Below are 16,921 nucleotides of genomic sequence, written 5' to 3'. Positions count from 1 at the left end.
TGGGAAAGGTGGCAATAAATACTGATAAAGTTGAGGAATGCTCAATAATCACTTATTTGGAACATCCCAGAGGTGTGCAGGCTAATTGGGAACAGGTGGGTGCCATGATTGGGTATCAAAACAGCATCCCCAAAAAATGCTCAGTCTTTCACAAGAAAGGATGGGGCGAGGTACACCCCTTTGTCCACAACTGCGTGAGCAAATAGTCAAACAGTTTAAGAACAACATTTCTCAAAGTGCAACTGCAAGAAATTTAGGGATTTCAACATCTACGATCCATAATATCATCAAAAGATTCAGAGAATCTGGAAAAAATCACTCCACGTAAGCGGCATGGCCGGAAACCAACATTGAATGACCGTGACCTTCCATCCCTCAGACGGCACTGTATCAAAAACCGACATCAATCTCTAAAGGATATCACCACATGGGCTCAGGAACACTTCAGAAAACCACTGTCACTAAATACAGTCCGTCACTGTATCTGTAAGTGCAAGTTAAAGCTCTACTATGCAAAGGGAAAGCCATTTATCAACAACATCCAGAAACGCCGCCGGTTTCTCTGGGCCCGAGATCATCTAAGATGCAGCTGGTCATTTCTTTAGCTGCAGAACATTATTTCAACTGTGAGCACTCCCTGCATCGACCAATAGGCGAATGGAGAAAAGCAAGTTGTGTAATAAGGGCCTGATCGTAACAAACACCCGTTACGCTCTGCAGTTAAACCCCGTTTCCATATGAGTTGGGAAATTGTGTAAGATATAGATATAAACGGAATACAATGATTTGCAAATCACTGCAAGTCGCTACATCTGTAAGTGCAAGTTAAAGCTCTACTCTGCAAAGGGACAGCCATTTATCAACAACATCCAGAAACGCCGCCGGCTTCTCTGGGCCCGAGATCATCTAAGATGGACTGATGCAAAGTGGAAAAGTGTTCTGTGGTCTGATGAGTCAATATTTCAAATTTTTGGGGGGGAAATATTAGACATCGTGTCATCCGGACCAAAGGGGAAGCGAACCATCCAGACTGTTATCGACGCAAAGTTGAAAAGCCAGCATCTGTGATGGTATGGGGGTGCATTAGTGCCCAAGACATGGGTAACTTACACATCTGTGAAGGCACCATTAATGCTGAAAGGTGAATTCAGGTGTGAAGAGGCGGAGCTGACGAGCGGGCCAGGGCGAACGGGGGTCTTGCCCAAGATGGCGGCCAGGAGGCGGAGCATGCAGCAGAGCGGAGAGGCGGGGCAAGGCTGAAGCAACACTGCAGCCATCAGAGTCAGGTGCGTACACAACAAACCTGTGCTCAATCCCTGCATCTTCTGCTGCAGCATAAAAGGGGAGAGGGAGGAGCAATCGTGGCAGAAGTCGGAGAGGAACCACCTGATAACGAAGACCACGAGATCGACCCCGAGCAAGATGAGCCCCCGCAGGAGACACAGCCACCGGACACCGAAAGGTGCGTCGCGACGAGCAGGAAGAGCCAGCGTGTTAGAAAGTGGCGCGACGGACTGGCAAGAAGTTGACATGTTTATTGAAGGAATAAATCAGAAACAAACCTGTTACGATGCGTCCTGTATTGATCGGCACTGCAACCCACACGAGGACGGCTGGAGACCCGTCACAACAGGTTTTGGAACAACATATGCTGCCATCCAATCGCAGTCTTTTTCATGGACGCCCCTGCTTATTTCAGCAAGACAATGCCAAGCCACATTCAGCACGTGTTACAACAGCGTGGCTAGGTAGTAAAAGAGTGCGGGTACTTTCCTGGCCCGCCTGCAGTCCAGACCTGTCTCCCATGGAAAATGTGTGGCGCATTATGAAGCGTAAAATACAACAGCGGAGACCCCGGACTGTCAAAGGACTTAAGCTCTACATAAAACAAGAATGGGAAATAATTCCACATTCAAAGCTTCAACAATTAGTTTCCTCAGTTCCCAAACGTTTTTTGAGTGTTGTTAAAAGAAAAGGTGATGTAACACAGTGGTGAACATGCCCTTTCCCAACTACTTTGTCACGTGTTGCAGCCATTAAAATATATTATTATTTGCAAAAAAATATATATAAAGTTTATGAGTTTGAACATCAAATATGTTGTCTTTGTAGCATATTCAACTGAATATGGGTTGAAAAGGATTTGCAAATCATTGTATTCTGTTTATATTTACATCTAACATAATTTCCCAATAGGCGCCAGCGCCCCCCGCGACCCCAAAAGGGAATACGCGGTAGGAAATGGATGGATGGATAGATGGACAATTTCCCAACTCATATGGAAACGGGGTTTGTATTAACTACAGCAGGCTCGGAACCAATTAATAGTAAAAAAAAAAAAAAAAAAAGTTAATTTACATTGTTTTTTTAGCATATGTAATGTAAACAAATTAATTTAGAGGGTCCAACAATCCATCCACTTTCTACCGCTTAATCCCTTTGGGGTCACGGAGGTCCCTGGTGCCTATCTCAGCTACAATCGGGCGGAATGTTGTATACACTCTGGACAAGTCGCCACCTCATCGTAGGAATTTAGAAGGTCATAAACAGATTTTTCAGGTTAGCATGTAAACTATTACATTTATAAATAATAATTCCTACAGGAATGTATTAACCACAGCAAGCCCGGAACCAATTAATAGTAAAAAGAAGTGCATTTACATAGTTTTTTTTAGCATCTGTACTGTCTAAAATTGAATTAAGAAAGGTCTTAAACTGTTTTTTTCAGGTTAGCATGTAAACTATTGCATTTATAAATAATAATTCCTACATAAATGTAATAACCACAGCAGACTCGGAACCAATTAATAGTAAAAAAAAAATCAAAAAATTAAAATATCATTGACATTGTTTTTTAAAGCATCTGTAATGTATACAATTGAAATTAGAAGGTGTTGAATAGTTTTTTCAGGTTAGCATGGAAACTATTATATTTATAAATAATATTTCCAACAGGAATGTATTAACCACAGCAGGCCCGGAACCAATTAATAGTAAAAAAAAAAAAAGTTAATTTACATTGTTTTTTTTAGCATCTGTAATGTATAAAATTACATTTAGAAGGTCCTAAACAGTTTTTTCAGGTTAGCATGCAAACTATTACATTTATAAATAATATTTCCTACAGGAATGTATTAACCACAGCAGGTCCGGGACCAATTAATAGCAAAAAGAAGTGCATATACATAGTTTTTAGCAATATTAATGTTTAAAATGGAATTTAAAAGATCCTACACAGTTTTATTCAGGTTAGCATGTAACATATTGCATTCATAAATAATAATTTTTGCAGGAAAGTATTAACCACAGCAGATCCGGAACCAATTAATAGTAAAAAGAAGTGCATATACATTGTTTTTAGCACTATTAATGTTTAAAATGGAATTTAAAAGGTCCTAAACAGTTTTATTCAGTTTAGCATGTAACATATTGCATTTATAAATAATAATTCTTGCAGGAATGTATTAACCACAGCTGGCTCGTAACCAATTAATAGTAAAAAAAAAAAAAAAAAGTTAATTTACATTATTTTTTTAGCATCTGTAATGTATAAAATTACATTTAGAAGGTCCTAAACAGTTTTTTTCAGGTTAGCATGCAAACTATTACATTTATAAATAATAATTCCAACAGGAATGTATTAACCACAGCAGGTCCGGAACCAATTAATAGTAACAAAAAAAAAAGTTAATTTACATTGTTTTTTTAGCATCTATAATGTATAAAATTACATTTAGAAGGTCCTAAACAGTTTTTTTCAGGTTAGCATGCAAACTATTACATTTATAAATAATATTTCCTACAGGAATGTATTAACCACAGCAGGTCCGGAACCAATTAATAGCAAAAAGAATTGTATATACATTGTTTTTAGCACTATTAATGTTTAAACTGGAATTTAAAAGGTCCTAAACAGTTTTATTCAGGTTAGCATGTAACATATTGAATTTAAAAATAATAATTCTTGCAGGAATGTATTAACCACGGCAGGTCTGGAACCAATTAATAGTAAAAAGAAGTGCATAAGCATTGTTTTTAGCATCATTAATGTTTAAAATGGAATTTAAAAGGTCCTAAACAGTTTTATTCAGGTTAGCATGTAACATATTGCATTTATAAATAATAATTATTGCAGGTATGTATTAACCACAGAAGGCTCGGAACCAATTAATAGTAAAAAGAAGTGCATATACATTGTTTTTAGCACTATTAATGTTTAAAATTTAATTTAAATGGTCCTAAACAGTTTTGTTCAGGTTAGCATGTAACATATTGCATTTATAAATAATAATTCTTGCAGGAATGTGTTAACCACAGCAGGCTCGGAACCAATTAATAGTAAAAAGAAGTGCATATACATAGTTTTTAGCACTATTAATGTTTAAAATGGAATTTAAAAGGTCCTAAACAGTTTTATTCAGGTTAGCATGTAACATATTGCATTTATAAATAATAATTCTTGCAGGAATGTGTTAACCACAGCAGGCTCGGAACCAATTAATAGTAAAAAGAAGTGCATATACATAGTTTTTAGCACTATTAATGTTTAAAATGGAATTTAAAAGGTCCTAAACAGTTTTATTCAGGTTAGCATGTAACATATTGCATTTATAAATAAAAATTCTTGCAGGAATGTATTAACCACAGCAGGCTTGGAACCAATTAATAGTAAAAAAAAAAAAAGTTAATTTACATGATTTTTTTAGCATCTGTAATGTATAAAATTACATTTAGAAGGTCCTAAACAGTTTTTTTCAGGTTAGCATGCAAACTATTACATTTATAAATAATATTTCCTAGAGGAATGTATTAACCACAGCAGGCCCGGAACCAATTAATACTAAAAAGAAGTGCAGATACATTTTTTTAAGCATCTTTAATGTACACAATTGAATTTTAATTGTCTGAATGCAGCTTTTGGTGCAGGAAACAAGTTTGCATGCCTCTTTTTCTGTCACTTATTGCATATTATGCACAAAAAGAATTAAGCTCAGGCAAGTTTAAATGCTGATTAAAGGGCAACATCCCAAACAATCAGTCGGGCATTGTGTATGGAAATGATGATAACATGCTGTGAATCATGAATGGCACTGTACAAATGCAGGGGGAGTGTGTGTGTGTGTGGGGGTGGGGGGGTCCTCTCAGCTCATCAGTGTCCCTTCTAAGACAAATCCCGTGTCTCTCCTCATCTAACCTAGAAAACAAAACACCCACGACACAACATGCCCTCTTAATCCAAATCTGCCTCTGACGTCTGGTGTCAAATGTGCGCCTTCTCGTCTCTTTAATGTGCCGCTGGCAGCGAGACGAGTGGGGAAATGGTTAAACGTGGAGCGTAATTAGAGGACCGCCTCCGCCAATACGCGAGCTGCGTGGAGCTCCACGCATCCTCCACCAGCTCTCTTTCTCTCTCTCTCTTTCTCTCTTTCTAACACACACACACACACACCTCCCCAGCAGGCTCCTAATACAGTGGAAATTCAAAGTGCGAGCCTCCCCACTCCACACACTCCCCGTGCCGCGCGTGGATCGCAGCGGAGGGATAGACACGCTCTCCTCACACCGCGCGTAAAGTTGTCAAATATGTTGTAAAGTTCCACATGAGAAACCCAGTTGCTTTAAGCCGTGACGTCCGTGCGTATTTTCGACACAATGTCCGGCTGTGGTGACTTTTACGCACGGCACTAGAAATGGATCGGAGGCTCTCCGAGGGCGGCTGGCTGCCGGTGACCGGGCTGGTCGTCTCCCTGCTGCTGTGCGCCTGCGTGGTGGACTTGGTGCTGGCGCAAATTCGTTACTCCATCCCCGAGGAGCTGGAGCACGGAGCCTTCGTGGGCAACATCGCGGAGGACCTGGGCTTGGACGTGGCCAGGCTGTCCGCGCGTCGCTTCCGAATCGTCTCCGGGGCCAAGAAGCAGTATTTAGAAGTCAACTTGGAGAACGGCATTTTGTTTGTGAACGAGAAAATAGACAGAGAGGAGCTTTGTGAGCGCAGCCCCGGCTGTTTTTTACACCTGCAAGTTGTCATCGAGAACCCTTTGGAGCTCTACAGAGTGGAAGTGGAGATTTTAGACGTGAATGACAACTCCCCCAGCTTCCCGTGGAGCGAGTTCAACCTCGACATCACCGAGTCGGCGGCGCCCGGCTCCTGTTTCCCGCTGGAGAGCGCGCAGGACCTGGACGTGGGCAGCAACTCGCTGCGCTCCTACCAGCTGAGCGCCAACGAGCATTTCATCCTCAACATCCAGACGCGTAACGACGGCAGCAAGTTTGCGGAGCTGGTGCTGGACACCCCGCTGGACCGGGAGCGCCAGAAGAAACACGAGATGGTCCTGACCGCTTTTGACGGCGGCTCACCGGAGCGCACCGGCACCGCCTTGATCACCGTCACGGTGCTGGACGCCAACGACAACGTGCCCGTGTTCGACCGCTCCGTGTACCGGGCCAGCCTGGTGGAGAACGCGCCGCGGGGCACGCCGGTGCTGAAGCTCAACGCCACCGACCTGGACGAGGGCTCCAACGGGGAAGTGACGTACGCCTTCAGCGGGCACGCGCCTCTCAAAGTGCGGGAGCTGTTCAGCGTGGACCCGTACACGGGCGAGATCCGCGTCAAGGGCGTCGTGGACTACGAGAAAGCCAGCGTGTACGAGCTGTACGTGCAGGCCCGGGACCGGGGACCCTCGGCGGTGGCCGTGCACAGCAAAGTCCTGCTGGACATCGTGGACGTGAACGACAACACCCCGGAGGTCATCCTCACGTCCGTGTCCACCCCGGTGCTGGAGGACGCGCCGCCCGGCACGGTGATCGCCGTGATCAGCGTCATGGACCAGGACTCCGGCGAGAACGGCAACGTGGACTGCCAAATCCCCAACAACGTCCCGTTCCAGCTGCACTCCTCTTTTAAGAACTACTACACGTTGGTGACCAGCGACTTCTTGGACCGGGAGGCGGTGTTCGAGTACAACATCACGCTCACGGCTCGCGACCTGGGCTCGCCTTCTTTATCCACGCGTAAAACCGTCCTGGTGCAGGTGTCGGACATCAACGACAACCCCCCGCGGTTCTCCCAGCCCTCCTACACGGTCTACGTGACCGAGAATAACGCCCCGGGCGCTTCTATTTGCACCGTGACCGCCTTCGACCCGGATTCCAACCAGAACGCGTATCTGTCCTATTCCATTCTGGACGGTCAGATCCAGGGCATGCCGGTGTCCACGTACGTGTCCATCAACTCGGACAACGGCAACATTTACGCGCTGCGCTCATTTGACTACGAGCAGCTGAGGAACTTCCACATCCAAGTCCGGGCGCAGGACGCCGGTTTCCCGCCGCTGGCCAGCAACGTCACCGTCAACGTCTTTGTTTTGGACCAGAACGACAACGCGCCGGTGGTCGTGTCCCCGCTGCCCAAAAACGGCACCGTGGCCACGGAGGTGGTGCCGCGCTCGGTGGATGCCGGTTACCTGGTCATTAAGGTCACGGCCATGGACGCGGACGCGGGACAAAACTCCCGCTTGTCCTATCAGGTGACGCAAGCTACCGACCCGGGGCTGTTCAGCGTGGCTTTGTACACGGGGGAAATCCGGACTCTCCGCAGGCTGGCGGACAAGGACGCGCACCGGCACCGGTTGGTGATCCAGGTGAAGGACAACGGGCAGCCTCCTCTCTCCGCCACCGTCTCCGTGCTCCTCACGGTGGTGGACAGCGTCCCGGAGTCCTTATCCGACTACGGCGACCTCACCCTCAGCCCGCAGCCCGCCTCCAACCTCTCCCTCTACCTGATCGTGTCCCTCAGCACCATATCCTTCATCTTCCTGGTGGCGATCATCGTCCTGGCCGCGGTCAAGTGCTACAAGGACCGCGAGACCCTCAGCGGCTACAACCTGCCGCCCTTCGCCTGCTGCTGCTGCGCGGGCTTCCAGCCGGATCCCCCCGCGGAGGTCTTCAAAAAATCCAACCTCAACTTGCAGATTTCCTCCGCGGCCAACAAAGTGCCCACCAACTGCGTGGAGGCGAACGGCGGCGGCGTGGCTCAGCCGTACTGCTACAAAGTCTGCTTGACCCCGGAGTCGGCCAAGAGCGACTTTATGTTCTTGAAGCCGTGCAGCCCGAGCAGCGCGCCGCGCAACAACGAAGCCAAGAGCGCGGCGGAGCACTCGTGGGGGGCGTCGGTGAACAACGGAGCGACCACCCCTAACGAGGTAAAATCTACTCTTATACAAGAATAACAAAGGGTGCTTTTTTTTTTTTTTTTTAACAATTACGCACAATGCGCATTTGGAGGCTTAATTACGCACGCGTAAAGTGGACAATTGCACGGTTTAATTTGCTGCTTGAAGAAAAAAAAAAGTCTGATTCATTCTTAATGCCTCTTCCATCATATGTCAGGAGGGAGGACGTGAGGTGGGGGGGGGGGGGGCGGACTAAATTGCCCCCCTCCCTCCTCCCGCACAACAACAAGTCAAGGGTAATGGACAAGGTGAATGACAGTTTGTCCCTGGTTCTTACAGCCGAGCATATATAGGACAAATCACCCCTCTGGCCATGCCTCACAGAAGCATTATATCGCACAATGTGGCGTATTCTCCATGGGGGGTTGGGGGGGTTGGGGGGGGGGGGGGGGGGGTCTATTATTGATGAAAAACAGAAAACGTTCTGGTTTTTTTGGAAGTGGGAGTAGGGTGTAGGACACAAGGAGAGGAGGAGGAGGGAGCGCAAGGACACGGCTGGACTGAGACGTGGGCCGCCTGTAGATGGGCGACGTCCTCTGGGTGCAAGGGGAGACGGAGATGTGAAGTCATATTTGTCAGCAAGGGGGGGGGGGGGTGGATGGGGGAGGAGGGGAGGAGGGGGGGGGACAAGGGGAATTAAAGGAGGCAGGATGTAGTGTTTTCTAATTCCGGCAGACGGGGCACTAGACCGTTAATGTGTGCAATGTGTGTGTGCGTGTGTGTGTGTGTGTTCTGGCCATGCCGACGTAAAGGGGACATCGCTCTGTTTACACCGGGGTTCCCCAAACTCCGGCCCGGGTAAGGTCCCAAGTTAAAATATTAGAATATGACATTTTTTTTAAATTTTTTATTATTTAAAAAAAAAATAAATGGGTTGTATTTGTATAGCGCTTTTCTACCTTCAAGGTACTTAAAGCGCTTTGACACTACTTCCACATTTACCCATTCACTCACACATTCACACACACTGATGGAGGGAGCGGCCATGCAAGGCGCTAACCAGCACCCATCAGGAGCAAGGGTGAAGTGTCTTGCTCAGGACACAACGGACGTGACGAGGTTGGTACTAGGTGGGGATTGAACCAGGGATCTTGGGGTTGCGCACGGCCACTCTACCACTGCGCCACGCCGTCCTTAATAATCTGTCCTTTATAATCCATTTTATGCTAGTTGTTACTCTCGATATCTCCTATGCGTTTCTGTGTGACATCATTGCGCTCAGAATACTATATATATATATATATATATATATATATATATATATATATATATATATATATATATATATCAGTGGTGTCCAAAGTGCGGCCTGGGGGCCATTTGCGGCCCGCAGCTAATCATTTACCGGCCCGCCACGCATTCTGCAGGAATTGCAAAATTGATAATATTGCAAAAACAAACAAAAAAAAAAAACAATTAAAAAAAGCTGAATGAGGTGAGGCTTCACGGTGGCAGAGGGGTTAGTGCGTCTGCCTGACAATATGAAGGTCCTGCAGTCCAGGGTTCAATCCCAGGCTCGGGATCTTTCTGTGTGGAGTTTGCATGTTCTCCCCGTGACTGTGTGGGTTACCTCCGGGTTCTCCGGCTCCCTCCCACCTCCAAATACATGCACCTGGGGATAGGCCCCTCCCACCTCCAAAGGCATGCACCTGGGGATAGGTTGATTGGCAGCACTAAATGGTCCCTAGTGTGTGAATGTTTTCTGTCTATCTGTGTTGGCCCTGTGATGAGGTGGCGACTTGTCCAGGGTGTAACCCGCCTTCCACCCGAATGTAGCTGAGATAGGCGCCAGCGCTCCCCCCCCCCCCCCCCCCCCGCCGAGGTAGAAAATGGATGGATGAATGGATGGATGGAATGAGGTGAAATTAATGAGAAAAAGTGGCAATGTGGTCTTTATTTTCTTTTTTTTCCATTTCTCAAAGAAAAAAAGGACAAAAAAATCTATGTTATAATGAAATATTACTTAAAATGATCACTTTAAAATGTTTTATGTGGAAAAACTATTGCATATGTTGTTGTGTGGTTGCCGTATAAAAACATAAAAGTTTTGACAAAAGAGCATAAAACAAACAAAATAATAGTTCAAACTTAAAATCGACATATATGTCGGGAGTTGATCTTGACATTTAAGTGTTAAAAGTAAAAAAATAAGTAAATCAATCAATGTTTATTTGTATAGCCCTAAATCACAAATGTCTCAAAGGGCTGCATAAAACCACTATGACTACGACATCCTCGGAAGAACCCACATAAGGGCAAGGAAAACTCACACCCAGTGGGACGCCAGTGACAATGATGACTATGAGAACCTTGGAGAGGACCGCGTATGTGGGCAACCCCCCCCCCAAAAAAATAAGAATAAAAATGCATCACTTTATGAGTGGGGAACCTTTCGGATCTCAAATATATTTAGTAGGATTTTATTTAACTTTTCACTGTGATTACTCAAAAATATCAAATAATTAAAATCAATGGTGTCCTGCATTCTTGATCTTTGAGGGCTTTAATTGCTAAATAAAGGAACTCTCCTGAAGGAATCAATAAAGTACTATCTATCTATCTATCTATCTATCTATCTATCTATCTAGCTATCTAAATACTGCATATTTCACATTTACTATAAAAATAACATTTTTTTTTTGACAGAAAAGGCATACAACTTTATTTGTTTTACTTTATATCAACCTCAAGTTGATATAGAGATTTACTGTAAGCATTAAATAAATAATAATAATAATAATAATTTGACTTATTTCTAACATTTTAGTGACTGAGACCCTCTATGCTCCCCAGGAGCCCTAAAGATAAAAAAAAAACAAAAAACATCCATATATTTTGTATGGTTTGAAAATAAAAAAATATCAAAATGGCCCCAGCATGCTTAAATTTTTCCATGTGAAGCCCTCTGTGGAAAAATTTTGGACACCCCTGATATATATATATATATATATATATATATATATATATATATATATATATATATATATATATATATATATATATATGAACAATGTCACTGTGGTTTATCCATTATACATTGCTCAATACCGGGGTAGAACAGAACATACTTTAAGTCAGGGAAAAAAACACGGAGGCTATTTCATCCTTACAAGCCTGTTTTGCAGATGTCCCTGCTCTTCAGGGGATTTTATTATATATCTTATTCTAAAATCCCGTTTTTCTCAGGTTTCCCTGCTCTTCAGGAGATTTTATTATACATGCATCTATTTTCTACCACTTATCCCTTTTGGGGTTGCAGGGGGCTGCTGGAGCCTAGGTTGTTATAAAATCCCCCGAAGAGCAGGGAAACTGCGAAACAGGCTTCTATGGATGAAATAGCCTCTGTGTTATTTCCTGACCTGGTATATATTTTAAAACCTGGCCCCCGGCTACAATTTTTTAACCCAATGCTGCGCTCCAAGTCAAAAAGTTTGGGGACCCCTGGTTTAAACACTCACTTTTAGGGGGCCTCTGACAGTACAAGTCTGACTCTTTTCATAAAATTGTAAAATAATAAGCTTTTCTTGTAAAATGTTGACTTGCGTTGAGTAAGATGCCGACTTTTATTGTGATACTGCGAAAATTCCACAATTTTTCTTGTGAAATTCCAACTCATTTTTCATAACAAGCTTTTTTTTTGTATTTGCACAATATGTACATATTATTAATGTTGTAAATACAAATCTTCATATATCTTGAAAGGCTGGTCCTAAAATAGGTAGGCATTTTTCTGAGGTCTCAAGTAAAATTCCGATTGTTGTTATACTATTGCCAACATTTGAAAGTTTTCTTCTAAAATTTTTGACATTTGTCAAGTAAAATTACGACTCTTTTCATAAAATTGTCAAAATAATAAGCTTTTCTTGTAAAATGTTGACTTGCCTTGAGTAAAAATGCCAACTTTTATTGTAATACTGCAATAATTCCACGGTTTTTCTTGTAAAATTTTGACCTTTTTCTTGTGAAATTCCAACTCATTTTTCATAGCAAGCTTTTTTTTGTATTTGCACAATATGTACATCTTATTAATGTTGTAAATACAAATCTTCATCTATCTAGAAAGGCTGGTCCTAAAAGACGCATGCATTTTTTTGAGGTCTCGAGTAAAATTCCGATTGTTATTATACTTTTGCCAACATTTGAAAGTTTTCTTCTAAAATTTTTGACATTTGTCAAGTAAAATTACGACTCTTTTCATAAAATTGTCAAAATAATAAGCTTTGCTTATAAAATGTTGACTTGCTCTGTGTAAAAATGACGATTTTTTTTTTGTAATACTGCGAAAATTCCAAGTTTTTCTTGCGAAATTCCAACAAATTTTTCAAAACAAACTTTTTTTTTGTATTTGGACAATATGTACATATCATTAATGTTGTAAATACCAATCTTCATATATCTAGAAAGGCTGGTCCTAAAGAGGTAGGCATTTTTCTGAAGTCTCGAGTAAAATTCTGATTGTTTTTATACTATTGCCAACATTTGAGAGTTTAATTCTAAAATTTGGACATTTGTCAAGTAAAAGTACAACTCTTTTCATAAAATTGTAAAATAATAAGCTTTTCTTGTAAAATGTTGACTTGCCTTGAGTAAAAATGCCAACTTTTATTGTAATACTGCGAAAATTCCACGGTTTTTCTTGTAAAATTTTGACCTTTTTCTTGTGAAATTCCAACTCATTTTTAATAACAAGCTTTTTTTTGTATTTGCACAATATGTACATCTTATTAATGTTGTAAATACAAATCTTCATCTATCTAGAAAGGCTGGTCCTAAAAGACGCATGCATTTTTTTGAGGTCTCGAGTAAAATTCCGATTGTTATTATACTTTTGCCAACATTTGAAAGTTTTCTTCTAAAATTTTTGACATTTGTCAAGTAAAATTACGACTCTTTTCATAAAATTGTCAAAATAATAAGCTTTGCTTATAAAATGTTGACTTGCTCTGTGTAAAAATGACGATTTTTTTTTGTAATACTGCAAAAATTCCAAGTTTTTCTTGCGAAATTCCAACAAATTTTTCAAAACAAGCTTTTTTTTTGTATTTGGACAATATGTACATAGCATTAATGTTGTAAATACCAATCTTCATATATCTAGAAAGGCTGGTCCTAAAGAGGTAGGCATTTTTCTGAGGTCTCGAGTAAAATTCTGATTGTTTTTATACTATTGCCAACATTTGAGGGTTTAATTTTAAATTTTGACTCTTGTCAAGTAAAATTACGACTCTTTTCATAAAATTGTCAAAATAATAAGCTTTACTTGTAAAATTTTGACTTGCCTTGAGTAAAAATTCCGACTTTTATTGTAATACTGCGAAAATTCCACGGTTTTTCTTGTAAAATTTTGACCTTTTTCTTGTGAAATTCCAACCCATTTTTCATAATAAGCTTTTTTGTATTTGCACAATATGTACATAGGCATTTTTCTGAGGTCTCGAGCAAAATTCCGATTTTTATTATACTATTGCCAGCATTTGAAAGTTTTCTTCCAAAATTTTGACTTTTGTCAAGTAAAATTACGACTCTTTTCATAAAATTGTCAAAATAATAAGCTTTACTTATAAAATGTTGACTTGCCTTGTGTAAAAATGACAATTTTTATTTTGTAATACTGCGAAAATTCCAAGTTTTTCTTGTGAAATTCCAACTAATTTTTCATAACAAGCTTTTTTTTTGTATATGCACAATATGTACATATTATGAATGTTGTAAATACAAATCTTCATTCATCTAGAAAGGCTGGTCCTAAAGAGGTAGGCATTTTTCTGAGGTCTCAAGTAAAATACTGATTGTTTTTATACTATTGCCAACATTTGAGAGTTTAATTCTAAAATTTGGACATTTGTCAAGTAAAATTACGACTCTTTTCATAAAATTGTCAAAATAATAAGCTTTTCTTCAAAAATGTTGATTTGCGTTGAGTAAGATGCCGACTTTTATTGTGATACTGCGAAAATTCCAAGTTTTTCTTGTGAAATTCCAAGTCATTTTTCATAACAAGCTTTAATAATATGTACGTATTATTAATGTTGTAAATACAAATCTTCATATATCTAGAAAGGCTGGTCCTCAAGAGCTTGGCATTTTTTAGAGGTCTCAAGAAGGTAAGAAATACAAGAACGTGTGTGTGTGTGTGTTTGTGCGCGCGCATGTGTGTGTGTGTGTGCGTTAATCACCACCAGACTCCACCAGGGAGAATGACGAATGTCATCTCGGTCACGGGCACACTACTTTCACGGGGTGGGCGGTTGAGGTCATGGGGGTTGTTATGCAGCTCCTCGAGGAGAGAGCCTCCCCTCTTTAATCGTTAATTGGCTCCCTAATTCACTCAGCGGCACAAACACACACACACACATACACACACACACACGCACAGGCAGAGGTCGAGAGGACACATCATCCAGTGACGCCATGGATGGAGGCCTGGCAGCGTGGATGCAAGGTGAAGCCATAGACGGCAGCACAAGGACCTGGAGTGACATTCCAAGGCTCTCCGTAATGACAAACCTTGAATATTCACATTAAGAGCACACACACACACACACACACACACACACACACACACACAGTAGGCTTAGACAGGAGGAGGATAGAGTGTAGGTACACAGAACCTCAGAGGGTCAAATGTGTGAGAAAATGAGAGCAGACAGTGTTGACAAACAACGTTGCAGCCTTGTGTGGGAACCACAGGTGCAGAAAAAACAAAAACAGCAGGGGTCCATCGTCTGGTGGCGGTTTGGCTTCCAGCGGGAATATGTCGGACAGACAACCGTAATTTGTCATTTGTGGGGCCAAATCATTGCTACAAAAAGTAGCATCACTGCTAATACGTAGCATCATTTGAAAAGTCACCCGCGAGAGAATGAAGGGTGCTTGAAACTCTGCATGTCAACATCTCTGTTCGCTGCCACACCAACAAAACGCCGAGGCAACCATTTCCAGGTCAACATCGTATGAAAAAAATAGTCAACAACGGAAGGAAATAACGTCTGCTACTTGATTTCCTATTATGCAGCTCATTTTTATTTGACACTTACTGAAATATATTTTGTGACATCATGCACAAAAGTGCACTTTATTTGTATGTCTTGCCTACCTTGTGTGGACCCATGTTTGGTCAGTAGGTTGTGAGGGCCCCCCTTTCCACTATAGCTAGAATGATGAAAACAATATACCTACCACTAGATGGCAGTAGAGACTTGCAACTTCACTTCAGAATGCAAAACACTCAAAGTAAAAAAAATAAAAATATTGTACTACTGTAGTTGTTAGGACCGACCGCTGTTGCTAGGTAGATTTGCCCCTACACACACATAGTAATAAATTCTGCGAGTTGGCCTTTTTTATTTGGCTCTCTAATTCACTCAGCAGCACGCACACACACACACACACACACACACACACACACACACAAAACACTCAAAGTAAAAAAAAAAATATATATTGTACTTCTGTAGTTGTTAGGACCGACCGCTGTTGCTAGGTAGATTTGCCCCTACACACACATAGTAATAAATTCTGTGAGTTGGCCTTTTTTATTTGGCTCTCTAATTCACTCAGCAGCACGCGCACACACACACACACACACACACGCACACGCACATGCACACGCACACACACACACAAAACACTCAAAGTAAAAAAAAAAAAATATTGTACTTCTGTAGTTGTTAGGACCGATCGCTGTTGCTAGGTAGATTTGCCCCTACACACACATAGTAATAAGTTCTGTGAGTTGGCCTTTTTTATTTGGCTCTCTAATTCACTCAGCAGCACGCACACACACACACACACACACACACACACACACACACACACACACAAAACACTCAAAGTAAAAAAAAAAAAATATTGTACTTCTGTAGTTGTTAGGACCGACCGCTGTTGCTAGGTAGATTTGCCCCTACACACACATAGTAATAAGTTCTGTGAGTTGGCCTTTTTTATTTGGCTCTTTAATTCACTCAGCAGCACGCACACACACACACACACACACACACACACACACACACACACACACACACACACACACACACAAAACACTCAAACTAAAAAAAAAAAATATTGTACTTCTGTAGTTGTTAGGACCGACCGCTGTTGCTAGGTAGATTTGCCCCTACACACACATAGTAATAAGTTCTGTGAGTTGGCCTTTTTTATTTGGCTCTCTAATTCACTCAGCAGCACGCACACACACACACACACACACACACACACACACAACACTCAAAGTAAAAAAAAAAAAATATTGTACTTCTGTAGTTGTTAGGACCGACCGCTGTTGCTAGGTAGATTTGCCCCTACACACACATAGTAATAAGTTCTGTGAGTTGGCCTTTTTTATTTGGCTCTCTAATTCACTCAACAGCACGCACACACACACACACACACACGCGCACACACACACACACAAAACACTCAAAGTAAAAAAAAAAAAATATTGTACTTCTGTAGTTGTTAGGACCGACCGCTGTTGCTAGGTAGATTTGCCCCTACACACACATAGTAATAAATTCTGTGAGTTGGCCTTTTTTATTTGGCTCTCTAATTCACTCAGCAGCACGCACACACACACACACACACACACACACACACAAAACACTCAAAGTAAAAAAAAAAAAATATTGTACTTCTGTAGTTGTTAGGACCGACCGCTGTTGCTAGGTAGATTTGCCCCTACACACACATAG

General features: G+C 41.8%; 1 protein-coding gene across 1 annotated transcript in view; it reads left to right on the top strand.

Annotated features, from left to right (window-relative positions):
- The first annotated feature begins 5,465 nt into the window (after positions 1-5,465).
- si:ch73-233f7.1 (uncharacterized protein LOC100537710 homolog) overlaps positions 5,466-16,921 on the top strand; it is a 28,027-nt gene continuing 16,571 nt past the window's right edge. Inside the window, exon 1 of the mRNA XM_061899879.1 lies at positions 5,466-8,201. Coding sequence (XP_061755863.1) covers positions 5,691-8,201 — 2,511 coding nt within the window. The 5' untranslated portion in view covers positions 5,466-5,690. The remainder of the gene's footprint in view (positions 8,202-16,921) is intronic.

This window comes from Nerophis ophidion, linkage group LG05 (genome assembly GCF_033978795.1).
Source record: "Nerophis ophidion isolate RoL-2023_Sa linkage group LG05, RoL_Noph_v1.0, whole genome shotgun sequence".
Lineage (NCBI taxonomy): Eukaryota > Metazoa > Chordata > Actinopteri > Syngnathiformes > Syngnathidae > Nerophis > Nerophis ophidion.
The sequence above is the reverse complement of the archived record's forward strand: the minus strand, read 5'-3'. Positions and strand labels throughout refer to the sequence as shown.